Raw genomic sequence first — 21,606 nt, 5'->3', positions numbered from 1 at the left:
TAGCTGTCCCAGATGACTAATGAAATATTGGCTATCAAAAAGATCCATTACCTGATAGTCTGCAAAAAAAAAAGCCCCTGTTTATAGAGAGGAAAGTTTCTGTGTTTATGTTAATTTCTTGGTGACGGCTGACTTGTTCAGAACCATTTTGATAGGCTCTGCCGTCCTCCTATGATATCATGCACCAAACACTGAGAGTTACTGGAATTATTTTCCTCTTTAGAAAATGAGGTATTATTTCAGATTAAATTAGCCTAAATATTTGCAAGTGACATGTAACTTTTTATTTACACAGGATATTAATAACACTCTTATAAATAAAATCTCAAACAATTTAATCCTGATACGCAGATTAGTTATATACAGAGGTTGGATGCCAAATGAGGAAGTGACCTCATAGTCTCTACTAAGCTTTGGGGTTTGTTGGGCACTCTGATCCTTTGAATAAAAGACTGTCCTTGCAGTTAGCTATAGCTGTTTGCAATTTCTTGATGCTTTTCTTTAATTGGTCGACAGTCAATCTTATATGCATATGTTACCAATACAGAATAACTCTTGCCTAAAAGTTGGTTGTTGCTTTGAAGGGTTTGTTTTTCTTTTTTTTTCTTTTTCTTTCTCTTTCCTGTTTGTTTAGGGAAGGGAGGCTGGAGGGAGGACACTTTTCAAGGAGACTTTTGTGGGTGGACAACAGTACTGATTTAAGACAATAGTTGTGCTTTGTCTTATTAGCAGCCTATAAAATAGCAAACTACTGCCTTAAAAATAAGTTTTTTATTTGTATAAAAACTTGATATGGTTTGTGAAGTATTGTGATCAATACAGTATTAAAACATCATTTTTGTGTGTGTATTGTTTTGGCTTAAGAAGTTTAATGACTATATGCAATTTTTTTTTTCTTAAGCTCCTAAAAAGCCTCGTGTAAGATTCAGTAATATTATGGAGATTCGACAACTCCCATCAAGCCATGCATTGGAAGCAAAGCTGTCTCGCATGTCATATCCAACTGTTAAAGAGCAGGAATCAATATTAAAAACTGTAGGAAAACTCACTGCAACTCAAGTAGCAAAAATTAGCTTTTTCTTTTGCTTTGTGGTATGTATTCTGTTCTTCCATCAAACTATGGAATTTAATTGAAATTTATAGTAATAGTGAAAATTATCTTACCTGTACGGTATTGAGATGTCTTGTATTCTTTATGCCTCATTTTGTAAACATAATATAGTAAGTAAACCCAGGAATAAGAAGGAAAACAAAAAGATCCTGGTTGTGTAAGTTAACTGTAAAGTCAGTTGTAACTTATGCCATGGTTTCGTACTATACTCCAGAGCAGGTGCTATGTGCAATATAGGTATGTTTGGTGCAATAAAATCTAGGGTTACATGAATGTGAGCTCTTACATCACTGTGCTTAAATATCACTGATTTCTTTTTATGAGTCATCATATAAAGAGTGACATCTTTTGCCTCACTGTGGCATTGTGCCCTCAAATGCTGTGAAGAGATGATACTTATGGGTCGTCTAGCTCTGCTGAAGGCTGCACAATTTAGGAATTTCTTGGTTTTGTTTCTACATTATGCCTCAGTTTTAGAGAGAGAAAGCCAATCATGGCAGGACGTCTAAGAGACAGTAAAAATGTAGGAAGCACAGCAATAATAGCCTTTTTAATGGTAGTAACACTGATATTGCTGAGCAGGCTATGTGCAGTGTGGACATACTGCAGCTTTTCACCAGCAAGAGGTGCTCCATAAAAATAGAATAGTGCTGTTGATACATTGACAGGAAAAAGATGATCTGATTATTTTTTATTATTCCCTCCACCCTCGTGTGAATACGTAACAAATGTATTCACAGCCTCAAGAGAAAAACGGTCGCTCGTTAGTGACTTGGGATGGATCAAATAGCTTTTTAAAAATAACTTAAAATTCTCTATGTCTGAATATATTTCCCCTTCCCCTGAGTATACTCAAACTTTCTAAGGTAGAATTTTTATATTCAAAACAAATCCTCTTTATGCTTTCCACGAATGCTGCTGTCACTAGTGTGTATGTGTATTTCTTCTTGGACAACATAATCCTGATTAAGACTACAGAGAGCAGTAGCTTCCCTGAAAATATATCGGAAATCTTCATAATGAGATCTTGACCAAAAGATGATAAAGCAGTTGCTGCTTTTATATTTATGAAGGAATTCACAGACGTGAGTTCTTCCAAAATATCTTGGAGGTATATAATATAAGTGGTGTTTAGAATGAAGAGCAGTACCTGTTTTAAGTACTCTATTTAAAAAGAAAAAACTCATTAGTTTGATTAACATCCCAGGTTTCTCTAGAAATTTCTTTACAACCCCAGTGTAGTAATCGTCTCAAAGCACCTCTAAAGTGGTACCTTCAGTTACCGCTAAATAGCTATTATCATTTCATTTGAATTACTTAATTTTGAATTATTTAATTATGTTTCAGTTCTGAAGTATGCTATTTCATTGTTGTGTTCTGGTTTTATTTTTGGTTTTATTTTACTTTTTTAAAGTAGTTTTTTAAAGCACTGACAAACATGAATTATATTGCTATCTTTATAGTCACTAAATTATTTTCCTTGTTTTCCAGTGGTTCTTGGCAAATTTCTCTTACCAAGAAGCTCTATCAGATACCCAGGTTGCGCTAGTTAATATCTTGTCTTCGACCTCTGGTGAGTCTTTCTTACACCATCAGATGTGCATTAATAGACTGTTCATAACAATCATTTGGCTTACGTTGGATTTGTATAATGTTTTAGGGGTATGGCAAGACATAAAACCATTGAATATGTGTTTTTAAACATTTCACTGTGTCATAGAAAATTACTGTACTTTCATTGTGATGCCATCCTTTTTGCTGCTCGAATTCTTTTGTTTTGGTATACTTCTGTGGTTTTGTCTGTACAGTGGAGAGCTCTACCTGGAGTGTAATAGGCTTAAAGTAAAGGTGATTCCTCTCCTCCCCTCTTCTTCCCCTGCTGTGGATATAATTCAGAGCAAAAATTTTCTTGCTAACTATTTGTAAATATAAGTTTGTGTTTAGAGGTAAAGCATGTAGACCACCTAAATGTTGTGTGTTGCAGTCCTTTCTTTACAGATTTTGTTAAAGGCCCAAATACCAGGTTTAAATTCTGTAATTATGAAGCAGTCTGTATTTTGGGGAGTAGTTTCTGTTGTTTAATAAAATCGAATTTAAAAGTACAATTACGTGATTTAGACCAACTTTTCAGGCTTCTCGCAGTTTATTTGATTAGTAAATAAATGAAAGCCTTTTTCAGAGTTGAGCCTGTATTTGCTCATTTAGGCATTCAAATCCTAAAATGATAGTTTTATGAAATCTCAGATTAAAATTGTGAACACTAAGATGAAATAGTTAAATATGTGAAATAAAAAGAACAAATGTCAGTGTAGTTTACTGAACAAAATAGTTGCAAAGCTTCATTGTATAGACTCTTCTTATATTCTCTTGCAGGACTTTTTACTTTAATCTTGGCTGCAGTCTTTCCCAGTAACAGTGGGGACAGGTTTACCCTTTCCAAATTGTTAGCTGTTATTTTAAGGTAAGAATATAGACTGGAACATTTGATTAAAACTCTTGCTGATGTAGTGAGGGGGCAAATATACCTACAGTATCCATGACAATATTTGGTATGCTTCAGTATTTTGTTTGTTTTTTTTTTTAAATTCTTGCTCCACAAATAAGTTGAACAAATGCATTAAGAAGTCTTTTTTTTAAACACTTTGTGTAGTGAACAATTATCAAATCTCATGCTCCTATTATGAAATAGAATAATTAAATTTCTGTAGGAAATATTTGGACTCATTTTCTTTTTGTTTAATTATGGATTCTTTCATGTAGAGATGGAAAGAAAGGTTTGGCACTTAATGTCTTGTCAGTCTGTTTCATTAAATGCCTGATACATTGTTCAGTGAAGTCAGTAACGGTGGGTTTTTTTTTTCTTCTCTCTTTTTAAGGTTTGGATCAAATCTTAAAAACAGAATTCCTTTTGACTTTGCCAGAAGTATATTTAAGTTAATAAAAAAAATCTGAAGTTTTAACACTTATGTGGGATTTTTTTCCACCTCCCCCCCCTTACCTTTGTTTTTTTCTTAAAATAAATAAATAAATAAATAAAGTTGCATTTTGTGTTTCTTCTTTTTTGTTAGCATTGGTGGTGTAGTACTTGTTAATCTTTCTGGATCTGAAGAATCTTCTGGAAGAGATACAATAGGTATTTTGTTTGTGTGGGGTTTTTTTTTTTTTTTTGTTTTTATTTTTACCCTGAAATACGCAGCGATGAGTACCATTGCTAACTCTTGACAATACTCAGAAGGTCATATAGAAAGATATATATTTCTTACTCACACTCTGGCCTCAGAGCTCCTGAAACTGGACACTTAGGATGATGATTTTTATGTATATAGCTTGCTTAAGGCAGTATTTAGGTATTCAAGCTTTCTGCTTCTTTAAAACACTTTTTCTGAAGTAATGGATTAGGTAATAAAAAATTATGAAACTGTCAAATAGAGATTTAGTTATGTTTAAAAGAATGCGATCCTAATGTGTAACATATTTGGTATATCCTAAATAAGTATTTCTCATCTTTACAGGTTCCCTTTGGTCCCTTATAGGAGCAATGCTGTATGCTGTGTACATAGTAATGATAAAAAGGAAAGTAGACAGAGAAGATAAGCTTGATATTCCAATGTTTTTTGGTAAGACTAATAACACTAATGAAGAAAGTTTTAAATCAATGTGTGATTAAACTGCTTTCAGGCACTTAACTATGGAGTAAGTGTTTAAGGGCCCAGAAAAGGCGTGGAAGTAGAGAGGACCTGTTTGTTCCCATGACAGTTGGTTCTTTGGAGACTGATTGTTTGAATTGTTTCTTGTTTATAGTCTTGACAACAAAAGATAACATTATCCATTGGAATGTAGACAGTCCTTCTAGACTCAAAGGATCTTTTAAATCTCAAAACTGTATAAATACCTGACCAAAATGTTGCTTGTCAGTTTCAGGTAAAGTTTCTTAAATTTCTTTCCCTTCAAAGGCCTAAAAGCAGCAACAAAACAGTGTTTTATGTATGCATGTTGTCAGATTAGCAGAGTTTAGTGAAGGTAGTAGTTTTGAAGAAGCTGAGAAGTCTTTATTATGATTTACTTACGTTAATACCGTTTTCACATTCAGGTTTTGTAGGGCTGTTTAATCTGTTGTTGCTGTGGCCAGGATTTTTTCTGCTTCACTATACTGGGTTTGAAGCATTTGAATTTCCAAACAAACTCATATGGATGTGCATTGTCATTAATGGCCTTATCGGAACAGTTCTGTCAGAGTTCCTCTGGTTGTGGTATGTACTATTTACTTTGCCTGTTTCACATAAATTGTCTTACCAGTGTTTCAGATGTTGAGATGCCAAAATATCTAGGTAGTCTTTTTGCAGTCTAGCTGTCTGTAAGTGCAGTTTGAGTTAGAGGATGTTACCCATCATATCACAATGTACTGTTTAAAAGCAACAGATAATTTTAAAGAGCATGATGTGGCCTTATAGGATAGAAAATGTATTTATTAAGGGCTTAGCTCATTACAGAATTAACATTTAAGATGGAAAGATTTTATGGCATAGGTTGTAGTGGTAATAGAGCATGAATTTCTGTTGTTAAAGTTCTCAAATTTCTAAGGTTTTGTGTATGTTGGATATACATGAGTCAGAATCCAGCAAATTAAATATTCTGTAGTTAGTCTTTTTTAAGACTTCATAGACTTGTACTAAATCTTGTTAGAGATTCTCACTACATCACTAAGATAGGGGAATTCAAGTATTATCCTAGCTTTTGTTTGTTAATTTAATAGTATGATTTTCTGGATGGGTCAGCAGCAGAGAGGCCTGAACATGAGAATTATAGAACAGTTTAAAAATAACAGATTTTAAAATTTGTGTGTAGCTCTTAGAAGGATTGAGCATTAATGGAGAACTTGCCAATACGGCAGTTTCCAGCTTGAGAGAATGTTGGAAGAAATCTGTTTTGGACTAGTATTATATTAAAATAAGGACAGAACAGAAAACTCTACAAGTTGGAAAGTTATTTTTTTTCCCCAGAAGCACCAAGGAAGAGCTTCCAAAAAGAAATATGCTATGCTGTATAGCTGTCAGTGAACTAGATACCAATTTTAACGTTACATTTTGAATGTGTGGTAGTTCATGAGCTTTTGTGTGGGAGTCTTAGGCTTTTAGCCTCTCAACCTCATAACATAGAGGCTGGAAAACCTTATGAAATAGATAGTCTGAAACTGAGACATCTGTAATCTTAGCATCCTATGTTCTGGGACAGTGCTGCTTCAAAACTGCAGGATGGAGTTCCATGAAAACATTTCTTTTGCATGTTCAGCAGAAGTTTATCAGGACATCTTGTGTTTATTGGCTAATTTTTAACTGGTCTTAGTTATAAGTACATTGCAGATTATGTTTCTCTGTAATTAATTTAATAATTTATTGGTAGTGTATGTTAGTAATGTTGCCACGAAGTCATACATTTCATATCAATTTAGGGTTAAGTACATGTGTGCACGTACACTTTCTAAGTACACATACTATTTAGGTAACTATTCAAAATGGTAATCTAGTCAACTAAAGAACTATTTTTATTTCCAGTTTCTTTTTCTTTAGAATTTTTGGTTTAGACTAATTTCAGAGCTCATGTGGAGTTCATCTTTTTCTTTCCCCGGTTTGTCCTTAGTATGGTCCTGTATTCTTTGAATGCAAATGTTGTCATTTAATGCATTTGTTTACCTCACTCAACCATATGCCACCAAAGAAATAGTGTAGTGATAGATTAAACTCTTAATTCATCTTTTTTTTTCTTCCTTTCACAAGTTTGCGTGACATTCTCTGCTGTTCGCATGATATTCTGTACTGTTTAGTCATTTATGAAGTTCTGGTAGTCGGATGGGTTCTGATTCAGAAATAGGCTGATGCTGAGGTACAGAAGTAATTCCTAGTGATAAAAGAGGGAATTTTGAGTGGAGGGGAGGCTACAAAAATTAAGTTTCTACATCTAAAATGTTTTATTTCCTTTCTGTTTGTTTCTCATCTGCATACATTTTTTCTTTATTTTAAAGGAGCAAGCAAACCAGCTTCCAGTGATTATAAATATCCAAACTGGTCATTATTGTTTGGCTGAAAGTTAGTCTTACAGGAGGTCGTAATGGCTTGGCTTGGAAGTACTCTTCTGGTTTAATTGGAGAAATAAGTTCATGAAATCATGTCTTAAAAAATGCTTTCCAAATGTTTGTGTTTGAAAGGTGTTAACAAACTCCAGTAATTTTGTGAGATGAATGAAAATAGCTTTTTCTTCAGTGAATCATATTTTATGAGCATAGTTCCTGCGATGGTGTACCTGCTAATTTTAGTCTCTTAAATAAAGATCTAGTACAGGAAGAAAGCAAGTTTTAGAACTTTTAACAAAAATTATCAACTAGGTATTTTCTTCATATGGTAGAAGAGAATATTTCATACCTGCTGCCAAACTTCACTTGATGCTTGTGAGCTTCTGACTTGATTGATCATAATGTGGGAGTTGCAGCTTTTTGTTTTGGATTTTACATTGTTCACTTGACACTGAAATGGCTCAGGCTAGTCAAGTTTTATTTACAGATCCTTGGTTCATTTTGAAGTGCAGAAAGTGTCAGGAGCTCAGATATTCTTCGATGTGTACTGCATATACTTACAGGTTTTCTCTGTACTTCCAGGTTCTCCCTCTCTCTCAATTTCATTCACTAATTAGCCATTTGTGTATTAAATATGCTTTACAATGCAATTTGGAAAAGTTCAGTTCTCATTTACTGTTATTAAGTGCTACGTTTGAAAGGTGTGTAGTCCTGTTTTATTCTTTTAGATACCACAGAAATAAGTTTGAAAGTCTTCATGGTTCAGTGGTTTAGAGAGGTCTAGTAACTTTGTTCCTGCTTACATATCCATGTAATAGGATGAGACCACTTCTAGCATATAGCAAAATCTTACTGAGACGCTGAAGAATGATTTCACAGATGTATTTTTGGAGTGAAATTTAAGAAGCATGATCTCTTAAATTTATGTATTTGCTAAAAATATTTAATTTCTTGGTTAGAGATTTCTAGACATAATTAACCTGTTATTTTTAATTAACCAGACTATGACAAGCCAGACTTAATTGCTGCAAGATGACATTTCAAACTAAATGATGACTGTTTCAAACTAAAAATGAAATGAAGGTTTTTCTAGGTGAGGTTGCTACAAAGTAGTGACCAAGTCATCTTTGAAAGGTTTATAGAGGAATTAAAGCTCACTCCAGAAGATATCAGCTGTCTAAGAACTATATGCAGTTTTACAAGTTTTTGACCAAATGTGGATATCAATTTTTGTTTGATGAAACATATTCTGCAGTTTAATGTATTACTTTAGCTGTCTTTTAACCTTTAAATAAGACTATTGCTATTTCTTTTTCTCCCCCTAGGGGCTGCTTTCTTACCTCATCACTGATAGGCACACTTGCGCTAAGCCTTACAATACCTTTGTCCATAATAGCTGACATGTGCATGCAGAAGGTAAAGTTCTAAATTTGAGCATTATTAACAGGCTAGAACTGGCATTTCCTTTAATTCAATGACAATGTTAATTTAAACAATGTATATGATGAGTAGTATTTTGCCTCCACTGTTACTTGTTAATAATTATTGAACTGCACTGTAATTTATCCTCTCAATATTCAGAAGTATGGTAGTTTTTAAGTGAACATTTATATGTATTTTTTTGAGATGCAGCTTGGTGGAAAAGTACCTAAGTCATCAAAAATTTTTGGTCAAATGCTTTATTTTGACCATGCACTTTTCAGAATTACAGAACAATTCTAAGTATAGCGCATCTTAAATTAAGACTTCTGGAATTCTAAAATTGCTGTTTACTGCTTTTCTGGAAAATAGTGATAAGGAAAAACTAAAAATCTGTAGGCTTATGACAAAAGAAACTTCAAGGCTTAACTATACATTATTAAGTTGGTGTGGACACGAGGCTTCCATGTAAAACTGTCCTCCTTTAAGTTGCTCTGACTTCATTGGTATTGAGTTAATAGCTGTGGAAGAACCTTGTGTGTAAAGAAGGCCAAGAATCAGACAATATGAGTTTAGAATACAAACCGTATGCTGTTAGTTTGTATTACTCTTCAAGCTATATAGGTCTTTTCTTTTTGTGCTGGTGGCTTCAGTTTTAGATATTTAATCATATGTGAGCTTCAGCTCTGGCTCTGAATATTTGAGTTTAATATTTAATCAGTGGCTAGGAACATCAGATTCTTAATTTTGTGTGAATAATGTTAATTTAGAATATAATACATTATTCAATTACAGTTGTTGGGGGAGGTTACTCCCTCCCCCCTTTTAAATAGAGGTCATATAATTTCAATTTCTATTTTCTGAAATCAGGACCACTTCTTTCTACTTTCAATACGATTTTTTTTCCTAACACATCTGTTAAGGCAAGTTTAATCTTTCCTACAATGTGCCTCTCCCCTCCCCCCCCCCCCCCACCCTTCATCAGGGCATCCCCACATAGTCCACTATAGATAAACCTTCTGAAAGTGTCTGGAAACCTTGATGCTTCTCAGTGGATACAGAGGTACGTCTGTCACGTGGCTAAAGCGTAAGGAATTCCTGTCATGTGGTTGGCATTTCCAGCATTGGTGACACATGTATTTCATTAATGTTACAGATGTAAATATAGTCTCAAGATACAGAGAGGATGCAGGAATTTTTAGAAAGCAGAGAGTAAGATTATAAGTCAGATAAAGTGCTTTCTGGGCTGAAAAATGGTACATTAGTCAGTATTGGAGCACCTCAGCCTAAATACAGTTTGTTACTGAAATACTGTAAGTTCTTTATTGAGATGTAAGTCTATGTGATTTAGGAAGCATTGCAGTCATTTAATAGTTTATGTGGAGATGGTAGAAATAAAATTGGGCAAAACTGTCCAAACTGAGAACTAACCACGCTTTCAAAAGCTAGTTACCATACAAATCTGCTTCTGAAAATTTTGAACAGAGTGATGGCCAAGTACTACTTGTGTACATTGCTTTGATGTTCTTTTGGGTCATTTAGCAAATACAAGTTTGCTTAGTTTGTAAACTCTGTGCAAATAGAAATGCAAAAACATGCAAAAGGGAAAAAATCTGAAGCTGGAATATAGCTTAAATGGAGTGTTCTCAGAGTAGTGTGTTCACTGAAGCGAACAATTTATCAGTGATTGTTCAAATTTTCATTCCTTTTCAATAATTACATTTGAGTTTCCTTTTGTTTCTTTTGAGTTTTGTGCTTGTTGTACAGAACTTCACTAATTTCTTGTACATAAGTCTTACACTGCGAATATTTCCTGCCAGAAAGAAGCTTTTCTCATAGAAATGTTTTCATGGCAAAATGTAAGTTTTAGTGAAGATCTTTGACCTCTGAAAATTTCATGTGAACAATTAATGAAAAAAGGAGGTGGGGCGCACATTTTTTTTTTCCTCATTTTGACATCATGTGAGTGTGGATTTTGGAAAACAGAATTGGGGGGGGGGGGGGTTTAAAACTTGAAAGCTAAATTGGATAATACAAGGAGATCAAATGCTGAATAGGTACTCATGTAACAAATGTAATGTGTGTTTCATACTTAGTATTAATTGAATATTCTAACACTGAAATATAGCCAAATCTTACATGGTTTCCACTTACTATAAAGCATTGATTAGATAACTGTGTTTGTGTTGCTGTTAAAGTAAATGCAGTATACACATGGGACAAAATGTAACAAGAGCCTTCTCCCCAAAAATTCACTTCAGTGATGTGCGCGTAAAAAATATACACACACACACTTATATATGCATGTGCATATTCTCTTCTGAAGTGATTCGTCTAAGCTTTCTTCTGGACTGTGCTGAAAAGTGGAAGGTACTTTCCTAATTCTCAGAAAACAATTTCTGCTCTAAACTGTTTAATCTGGGTAAACAGCGCACCAATCATTCAGCTGAATTTATTCTTCATATACGCACGCAATATGGAGTCTTTCGAAATAACAGAGGCATCTTTAAAGCTTTGTTGAGTAACTGTCAGTTCTCATTGTAAACACAAGGGCAGCTTAGATCTTTTTTTTAACTCACTTTTACAGTTTATCATTATGATTCAGTTACTGCATTTGATGTGTTTGTCATTTATAAAAATACAAATAAATGCATTAGCTGTTAATCTGACTTCTTGTACACCTTGTATTACATCTGCTCTTTTCCTATTTCTTATCTTAAATCTTCACCTTCTTTGCAGTCTCGATTTATGCACTGGTAACATCTTTCGTAATCTGAATCTTTGCACCCTTTCCGTTTTGCCCACCATTTTTTGTTCTTCTCATTTTCCTCCACACCTGACTTCTTTCTGGTGTGTCTGGTCTGTATACTTGCTACCTGCCATTTCTTCTAATTCTGTTTATTCTCTTGTGAAAAGATTGCTTAGTCTTCAGCTGTATGCTTGAGGGTATGTAATTTTTTTCCAGCTGAACTGTTCAGCATGAAGTCACGGGGAAGCCATTAAGACTCATCTTAGACAAGAGTAGTGTCCTGCTGTGAACAGGCAGTATTTGGAGGCAAAACCTTTATCTTGTGCTTTTATTTTATTTTTTTTTTATTGCTAGTATTAGAAGTACAAATGAATGACCTTAATCAAAGGCAAACTTCTCTGGGGCATATGAGACTGTTGTCACGAGTATGTTTCTTAATCTTCTGGTCTCAGACATCAGCAGATCTTAAACCAAGCTCCTGTTTTCACTTACATCCAAATTAGATTGATAGAAATGTAAGCTTCCAACTCTAAACTTTCCAGTTTGTGCTTCTGGGCAGTCCTTTGCCCCTACACTACTTCTAGTTTCCTGTAAGAGAACCTGGATAAGAATGTTCCTGCATTTAAATTAATACCTTAAAGATTAAAATATGAATATATACAGTCTTCAAATAATTGTAGAATGTTATGGTAATTATTGAGTATGCATAATAACTTTCTGGATCATTATCTGTAGTAATTGTCCTAACTCTGACCTAACTCCAAATTATGAACCGTTTTTTTAACGAATTATGAACTGGTTTTTTAACAAATAGTTAAATATCCCTTTTGGTAAATTCTGTGTTAATTTCTGTTAGACATCAGTGGGTTTAACAAAGGGCTGTAACAGTTGCAGTTCATTAGATTTGCAAGAGTGAAACATCAGCACTTGTCATCAAAACTACAATTTTTCTGTTAAGTTTTCAACGTTGGATATTTTTCTTCCACAAGGGGGAGCCTTACTTGCGGTTAATTGATTTGTTAGCCTTGAAGTTGCAAAGGAAGAGTAGTTTTTGCAACCTTGATGGTTTTTTTCCCCCAACTGTTTATAATTTTTTCTTGAACTAGCTTGGATGATCAGTTCTGAATACTGGTAATGTAAATACAGGAGGCATTTCCTTTATTTAAATTGAACAAATAACTTTTTTTAATGCAAAGAAAGAAAATTGTACATTTTCAGTAGTATAGTTTTTCCTGTGACCATTCATAACTTATTGTTCATAATACATAAACAGGTGCACAGATATTTCAGATGAGACCTTTTATCCGTACTTGACTTCTTGGAGTGTCTCTTATTTGTATCAATCTAAGAGGAAAACCTTAAAAATAAGATTTAGAATTTGAAAAAAAGCTATCTTCATCTATTCCACAGCAGAAATGGAATGTTCAATATTATGTAATATATTAATGAAGAACAGATTATTTGTTTTAGTGGCAGCAGTGGCTATAGAAATTGTGCTGAGCACTTTGCAAAAATATTTGTGGTAATATTTTACCCAAGTAAAAAACTGAAGCTGCATCTGAAACTTACAATTTTTGTAATCATTATTCCAAATATACAGTATACCAGTATTTTTCTGCTATTGATTGAATGATGATTGTGTTTCAATTCCAGGTGCAGTTTTCCTGGTTATTTTTTGCAGGGGCAATCCCTGTATTTTTTTCTTTTTTCATTGCCACTCTATTGTGTCATTATAACAACTGGGATCCAGTGATGGTGGGAATCAGAAGAGTTTTTGCCTTTATCTGTAGAAAACATCGCATTCAGAGGTAGGGCATTCACAAAGTATAATTCTATCTCTCCTTTTGCCTTGCTAATACTCTCTACTGTTTAAAGAGGAAAAAAGAAAGACACAATACTCCTGCTGTATTTACTTCTATCTAATTTTGTATGAAGATGACCTCTGTGACCAACTTCTTAATAATAGTAGTTGTCAATCCATTCTTGAACATATGGAATGCTCAAAAAAGACGAAGATTTGAAGTTTGTTAATCTCTTAAAAGAAATTCCTTGGTGGCTGTCACTTTTTTTCCTCAATACTTATGATAGTTGCTGTACTAAGACCATGCAGTGGAAACTGTAAACTTGAGTGTTCTTTATGAAGTTAGGGTTTTTGGGGTGATGTTCTTTAATGGCTACATTTCGAACAGCTAGCATCATTGTTACTTATGTACATCATAACAACCAATTTATTGTTGTATAGTTTTAAAAAAAAAATCTGTTTCTTTTAAGAATGCCAGAAGAAAGCGAGCAGTGTGAAAGTCTCATTCCTATGCATAATGTTTCTCAAGATGGAGAAAGTTGCTCATAGGCAAAAGGTATGCTTAACAAAACAAACTTAAAACAACACGATAAAAGGTGAGCAGTAGTTTTTATGATAGTATTTGTTACATATGTTTTAACAGAACCTACAGTTCACCTTGCTCTGAATGGGTGGATATAATTGAGAAGAGTATTTTCAAAATTATTTGAATTATTACCCCATACAAAGCAATATTCTTTCTTTCATACAATTCTTCTCTTGAGTTGACGATTTTAAAATGTAAAGTAGGCTTTTACCTATAGGTTTAAGTAACTGTTACTTACTGTTTTAGGGATAGAGGTGTGGATTTGTTTTTTTTGGGGGGGGAGGATAAGCTGGGTAGGGAGATTTCTCTTTATGTGATCTGAAGAGAGAGCCCCTGTACCTTCCAGAAGTTCCATGGAAACTTATGTATGCAATAAACTTTATTTTTCTTCCTAGTACAGTGACTTTGAGCAAGTTTTTTTTTTGTTTTCTTTTCTTTTTCTTAATTTCAAGTAATATTGCTAGTGGGAAAGAAGGGTAGAGGGTTTGCCTTCAGTGCAGTATATTACAACAGAGACTGTGGTTCAGAAACTGGATATGAGTCAGTAATGCCAGACTGTTGGGATGTATGATAAGTATGCAAGACATATGAAATAATCCATTCAGTCTGTTTAATAGTGTTGAGGTTTTAGTTTGAGGTGCTGCTGATCATGGAATATGTGGGCTATTTAAGAAGTTTAGAGGAGATTTTCCATCACTATAGGTCTTAAACATGGTTTATCAAGAAAGAGTCCTCGTGTTTGTGGTTGACAGACCAAGAATTAAAGTGTTTAAATTCTGCCAGGCATTAGGGAAAATATTTCCCATGATAAGGACAAGGGAAACTGGAGTAGAATACCCAGAGAATTTGCAAAATCTCCTTTTCGAAGAGGAGCTTCTACAAGTCTCTAACAGAAATGTTACAGATAGTTTGTTGATACTGTCTTGGAGCATGGAGATGGATTTAATTCAAGTCCTCCTCAGTCTTGTGCTTAGAGACTTTAGTTTTCAAATAATCTATGCAGATTTTTTTAAAGCTTACCTGCTCAGAAGTGGATTTTTATTTTCCTGTGCTGCCCAAGTCTAATAAGGAAACTAAAAATATCCAAGCCAAACAGTAATTGTGATATGTTTTTAAACTTTGGTATGTAAGCAGTTTCCTTTACCTTTATTAATAAGGTGGAAACAAATAAATAATAATACTCTTTTTATAGTCTTTAATTTTGTAGCCCTAGTAATTGTTTTTTTTTTTTTCTTAGTTTAAAAATGGAATGATGCCCAGCGAAGAGACAATCTCCTGGAAGGTCCCTAAGGAATCATGTTTCAGTGCCTATTTTGAATTTGTAGTGAAAATAAGAAGTTTCAGTTCTTTTGAAACTCTAAACTTTTCCTCTTTCTCCTGTCATCTGGTTTTATAAAAGAACAACTTTACTACATGCATATTGCCATAGGGAGTCTTAGTCCATCTAAGCAACCAACCTGCCTTATAACACTGAGCTGGTAAAGTTACTTGACAAAATCAAAAAATGAATGCTGTTAGGTGATTTTAGGTGATTTTTTTTTTTAAACTCACAATTTTGTTAAATGCTGGACAATATTATTTTTAAAAAATACTTTCAAATGAGTTATGTAAATAAGTTTGCAGGTCATCATTTCTTACAGGCTTTCAGATGAGAAGCTAAATAGATATGTTACCTGTAGTAGGTACAAATTAACTTTTTTATGTTGTATAAACTCTATTTGCATATTAATAGAAGAAATTAGAAAAATAATTTATTAAGTGCATTCCTGTAATTATGGAGGCAGGATCTTTGTACAATTATGGAACACTACATAATATATGTCTTACTCCATTTTGAGAAGCCTTGTAATTACAATGGGTGCCCATGTTTAAAAATCTTTTGTTAGCTAACAATCTAGAATGTTTAAAATTTTAGCAACTGGTAAAACGTTTCTAATTACAGTACATCTGGTGTAGGTTCTCAAAATCAACACTTACTACTTTTAAGCAGGCTGATTATGTAACCTACCATTAGTCCAAATGATCTAATATGGAAAACCAGGTAAAAAATGGAAGCTTTCATGTGCAGAGCTACCAGCTTAAGAAAGGGATCAAATTAATTTCTAAAGTTTTCAGTTAGTGGATTGGCCTACAATAATCCTCTAAACAATATGAAAGGTGCAAATATTTGCATTTTTTTGTCAATTGTGTTAATAAATTTATTCTAAAACTTATTTTTGTCCTTACAACCTTAATCTTTCTTCTACTGCAGTGCCTCTGTCCTATTTGAATCTGAAAAGCTATGAATAATTATATTCAAGAATATTTGTTGTTAGTCAATACCATTTTCCAATTTCTAGCCTATAAGACACTTCTTAAACAACAGAAACAATTAATTTTGGATTTGGATGAATTTTAACTCTTTTTTTTATAGTAAGTGCAAGATGAGTTTTCAGCTAACAGCACTATCTTCCACATAACAAGACTACTAATAATGTAGAGGACTTCTGCTATCCTTTTACATGGATATCAAAAGGTAACATACTGCAAGCGCTTTTTCAAGTTTTGACCCTCAGTAATGATCTTAATAAGAACAACAGTATGTTTGGTGATAAACTACTAGTCTGGAGGGAATGCAGGAAAGCAACATACCTACCTGTATGTTTAGAAGGGTTGATTAAGCAATGGTTAAAATTTAATGTAAAATTCTGTAGGTAGAAAAGGAAAAATATTGGAAAAATGAACCTAGAGGTAATTCTGGTTAGAGAGAAATACTGCATCTTTATGATTTTTTTTCCTATAGTTTTTAATACTGTATTACATTACAAATTTCAGTTGTTGTCTGCAATGAATAGGAGGCTTTAAGGTGAGATAGTAAGTCTCGCTTTGAACACCTGAAAAGGGGTTTAAAAAAAAAATCCCAAAACCAAAAGATTATAGTCTCATTAAAGTTACCTAGACATCTCAAAAAAACTCGGATTTTAATTCTCTGAACCCAAAAGTAGGTTTAAGTGGTGGTATGTAGAATAAATTTTATGTTGACTCTGGTGGAAATTTCACGGTTATTCTGGTAGGAGGAGATTCTAAGGCTTTTTTTTTTTTTTTTTCTAAATTATGACAGATTGCAGGATCTTAGCTTTGCCATTTAGTTTTGTTAAGAAGTGCTGTTAAGGCATACTGGCAAGTGTTAATGTCTGTTTTCTTTTATAGTTATATTTGAATGAGATGCGTCCTGATTATACAATACCAGGCTTTACGTAAGCAAATTTGAAACTGTTCCCTTATAGCAGACAGACAGTAAGGAATTGTGGCATCTGCACACTAAACCTGTCAAAGCTTTCAATTTGATTTCACAGGAATTACAGTATTTTTAGGGAATGTCACCATACTGTTTTTTGAAATCAGTCATACAGATCGATGGAATTGGAGGTGTTGGCTAAGGGCATTTGCTATCCATATTTGTCCTTATGTGCATGTTACAAAGTGAAAGCTCATTATAGTATATGTTTGTTTAGTGGTATTATTGTATTGGAGAGTTTAAGAAACAAAATATTAGAGAATATTCTTCTGTCTCAGACTCCAGGAATGTTGAAGCATCTTTGAGTACAGTTAAAGTGAGAGCCTGCCTGCTCTGTTTTGTTTTCCTTTTTGATTAAAAAAAAAAAAAAAAAAAAAAAAAAAAGTTGAAATCTTTAAGATTGTTAATGGAAGTATTTTTAGCAGTCTTTTTGCATTAAATTACAGTGCTTCGAAGAATAAAAAACAAATTAAATCACCCTTCCTGGAAGGCCATAGATTTTTAAACAGTGGTGCCCTTGTGGTTACAAAAAACGTGTTATAATTTTAATTACTGAAGTTATGACATGTAAAATTGTTCCTGCATTTAATAGAATGTGATGAGATTTTTCTATAAAATCTTGTGATTTTTAGTACAACAATATTTTATAAATATATTGTCTTATTTGAAATGTAATTTGTGTAGCTCTCTAATGGGTGCTTGATAAATGCACAAGAGATTTAGCTTTGATTCTCAGGTACCGCTGATATAGTGGTTCGTTCTCTCTCTCCCTCCCCCCCCCCCCCCCCCCCTGTCTTCCTTCTCCCTTCTTTCCCACCCCTCAACCTCAAATCACAACTGGAATGTGAAGGAACTCTCTTGTGAAAACTTTCATTACTCCCATGTGCTAAACTGTCATTGCTTGTGTTTCACTTTGGGAATGTCTTGATTCTGACTTATTTCTTGTAGGAAGTGCATATACTTTTTTTTAAAAAAAAAAGACTGTAAAAACACAAGCTTTTCTTTGAATGACATTAGACACTTAAAAGAGCAGTGATGTCCCATGCCTACAAAATAAGAGAATGAATGCTACATGTGTTGTTCTGTCCAACAGTTTAATTTCTGCAATCCTATGAGGGAAACAAGTTCCCCCTTCCTCCTTCCCCCGTGTTTCGGCAGTGTCTGTTCCCCCCGCATCCCCCCAGGTTTGGGTTTTTTTTGGTTTTTATATATGGAGGAAATGATAGCAATTTGCCAAATGCCGTGTAGCAAGCATTAGCTTTCAGGGTACTGATGCATCTCACATAGCTCAATGTACTGTATTCTGCAGTCCAGAATGAAGGAAAACAAGGATTTTGATTTTTCTAGCTGCTTTCTGCTAGGTTTTGGTCATGGCAAAAATGTGTTCACTAATAGGGGCTGCTGTAGATTAATACTGATTCAGCAAAGGGCTTGAATACATGTGATACCCAGTACTCAAGAACTGCTAGTAACATCTGGAGCCCCTGCATGCCCCAGAGGGCCCAGTCCTTGTGTAGTCCAGCGTGACTCTTGCGCGCTGCCCTTCTGCCTGTGGAAATCAGCGCCGGGAGCAGAGGCTGTTGAACATACCTGATCAGGCCTCACGTGCACGCTTAACCTCAGAACCTGGGAGACTAAGGCGCAGCCCGGTGATCTCGCTGTGTTGCACATGCTGAAGTACTTTGCTGAAATTGGGTGTTCAGCAGTAGTATTCTTCAAGTGACAAATTGTGGTGCTGCATGTGATACTTGATGCAGTATGCTGCTATATGCGTTGCATACCTCCATGTAACATACTAGCAACAACAGAAGAGCCTCTGAATGACTTGTCTTGGTGTGTGCTGTTGCAATTGCCACTTTCTCTTTTGTTACGCCCACTGTGGCTAGGTACTGCTATTCCCTGTTCTGATTGCTTTTAAATAAGGTGGTAAAATGATTTCTTTATTTCTTGATTCCATCTGTCTTCATCCGCAACATTTATCATTCCTACTTCCTACTAAAAAGATATTATCTTGGGGAAATTAAAGTATTAAACTTACAGCTGTGAGGAGGGGGAAAATGAGTTAACGCTCAGATACTGAGTGAGTTCATGGACACTTTTCAATTTCATATGGCAGTATGCCTCAATAAGGCAGAGTCTTTGTGTGTGTGTGTGTGTGTGTGTGTGTGTGTTAATAAAGTGGTAAGAAATAGCGTACTCAAAAATCAAGAAATGAACTAATAATATCTCAGTGTTGAGTGATACAGCTAACTGCAGGATGGTACTTCTAACAAAGAAAATGGATTAGAAGTATTATAACTGTGTCATAACATTTGTAGTGTCTGCAACTTAATAACTAAATCTGCATTTAAATGTTGATAGTTCTTAAATAGCTTGTTGTGCATTTTTTTCTTTTTTATTTCTTAGTCTAAGATTGCATTAATTTTCTGTTTTCTATTTTACACAGTTATCGCCTGGCATGATTTCTCAGGGAATATGGATGATGCTATGTGATGTATGAGTTGATAACTAATTGATTTTAAAATCAAGTTAAAACCATTTTCAACTTTCACTCGAACATTTTGCATCACATGACTTACATGTTGAATTTCCTTTAATCTATTCAGTGAATCATGAGGGTATTGGAGCATTTAAAGGTGGCAATAAAATACACTTCGCCCAATACTTCATTACTTTTCAGACAACCTCTATTCACAGTTGACATTGCAATTTGTGTTTTTTTCCCTCCTACTTTATTGTACCATACACCATATAAATTCATAGTTGTACTGTAGATTTCAAAGCTGCACTCGTATGTCATGACACTAATGGTTAGACAATGCTTTAGTAAAACATAATCCGATTCTGGGGTAGAATGCCAATATAAATCTACAAATATAAATACATTCATTTGTATCATTCAATTTTTATGAAGTCTGTTAACTTTGAAGATTTTTGTTTGTTTTTCCAGTTGGCTAGGCTGAGATTTGGTCCAAAGCCCATCAGAGCCATAGACAGCATTAATAAAATAAAACTATTGAAATGAAACTCTGCAGTCAGGTTGATTTCTGTGCCTTTACAGTATTTCCATCTGCAGTATAAATTTGGAGTAGTTTGCTTTAAGACTTCAGTTATATAAATTTAGGGATTTAGAGCTGTAAAACATGTAAGCTGTAACTGGTTGTAAAAGTTATTTCCCTATAACCAACATGCAGCTTAATTATTTAGATGGTGAATTTGTGTTGCTACATAATTCCTTCAAAATCAGCAGTATGAGAGATGTTAATGACTTCTCTTAGTTGTAATACTTCTAGGGGAAATTATTTATCAGTAGTGACAATGATGCATGTGATTTATAGCCTTGAGGATCGACTTCCTCTTCACAATTTCTTATTTGACATTTCCATTTACTTTCATTTAGCCAAGAATGCAGCAGAGCATTTTCTCTCTAGTTAAAGCTACTGTGATTGTATTTTGACTGTCCTTATTCTCTGAGTAGTTATAAATCTGGCTTATAAGTCTATGGCAACACTACTTAAAAATTATAGGTGTGATGTTCCACGTTGCTGTGTTGAGTTGTTCTCGCACTACCCTCAGTTAGTGTTGCATCATTACATTAGTGATAGTAGGTGGCCAGGCTTTTTCTGGAATGCCTACCACGGTGTGGTCTGCCATATCATTTCCTGCTTCTTAAAAGCATGTAAGGCTTTTCTCTTTAGTAATAATAATAATAATAATAATACAAAGAATTCAGAAAGCATCTGCTTCTTTCTGCAAATGCTATATTCTTTAACTGTTACTGCATCTTAACTTCTGAAGTTGCATACAGTTCTCTTATTTTTTTTTTAATGAAATCTGGCGTGTTTGTCTGGGAACATGCACAAATTTTGTGTATGTTCCGCAGAAATACACATGGATATTGGAATGGCCTCAGAAATCATAGTGCAGGGATGGTTGTATGGTTCTTGACATATATTACTGAAGTTGTTCCACAGTTTATAAAAGCACTTTTTATGAAGCTGAGGGGCAGTAGCCATCTGGCATAGATCTAACTTTGTAATATGCAAATTACAGTGTTGTCAGTAGGCAATGTATTACTGGTGTTGCCAGCCCACAAAGTTGCTCTTCCTTGTCTCTGTTTCTTTAGATGCTGCCTCTATCCAAATCTGCCCTTTGCATGTCAGTTAAACTATATCCTCTACCAAAATTAGTAATTAATAAATTTTTAGAACCTCTTCCTTTTTTTTTTTTTTTTTTTTTTTTAAAAAGCTATGGGAACAGTAGGGGCTGGACTTACAGTGTCCCTCTCCTATGGAACCAAAAAGACATATTAAAAGAATTCTTAATTGGAAATGAAGACTCTTACTGGATGGCATTATAAGATCAGCTTGTAAAATCATAGGGGTAATTCTTACAGCACAATTTTTATATAGGAAATGCTTGGTTTTAACGTGGCAATACTTGTATCTTGGATTGATCTCTCTCTAGCTGATCTTGATTTAATACAGAATGTAGATATTTTAAATGTCATTTCATAATGAAGCTGAATCAAGCTCTATGTAAAAGATATTAAGGGAAAAATCATATTTGAAGAAATAGTGTACATGCTAAGTAGTT

At 34.1% G+C, this 21,606-nt stretch overlaps 1 protein-coding gene across 10 annotated transcripts in view; it reads left to right on the top strand.

Annotated features, from left to right (window-relative positions):
• Window positions 1-20,037, top strand: part of SLC35F5 (solute carrier family 35 member F5) — a 34,215-nt gene extending 14,178 nt beyond the window's left edge. For 9 of the 10 annotated variants that reach the window (XM_062578800.1, XM_062578795.1, XM_062578799.1 and 6 more), the window contains 10 exons: window positions 902-1,092; window positions 2,603-2,684; window positions 3,485-3,572; window positions 4,180-4,244; window positions 4,624-4,728; window positions 5,202-5,361; window positions 8,504-8,594; window positions 13,000-13,154; window positions 13,618-13,703; window positions 14,971-20,037. In XM_062578800.1, the coding sequence (XP_062434784.1) occupies window positions 902-1,092; window positions 2,603-2,684; window positions 3,485-3,572; window positions 4,180-4,244; window positions 4,624-4,728; window positions 5,202-5,361; window positions 8,504-8,594; window positions 13,000-13,154; window positions 13,618-13,696 (1,016 nt within the window). In that variant the 3' untranslated portion in view covers window positions 13,697-13,703; window positions 14,971-20,037. The remainder of the gene's footprint in view (window positions 1-901; window positions 1,093-2,602; window positions 2,685-3,484; window positions 3,573-4,179; window positions 4,245-4,623; window positions 4,729-5,201; window positions 5,362-8,503; window positions 8,595-12,999; window positions 13,155-13,617; window positions 13,704-14,970) is intronic. The other variant, XR_009958781.1, reaches the window with a different exon arrangement.
• Window positions 20,038-21,606: the final 1,569 nt, after the last annotated feature.

This window comes from Rhea pennata, chromosome 6 (assembly GCF_028389875.1).
Source record: "Rhea pennata isolate bPtePen1 chromosome 6, bPtePen1.pri, whole genome shotgun sequence".
In the NCBI taxonomy this organism is placed as follows: domain Eukaryota; kingdom Metazoa; phylum Chordata; class Aves; order Rheiformes; family Rheidae; genus Rhea; species Rhea pennata.
The sequence above is the reverse complement of the archived record's forward strand: the minus strand, read 5'-3'. Positions and strand labels throughout refer to the sequence as shown.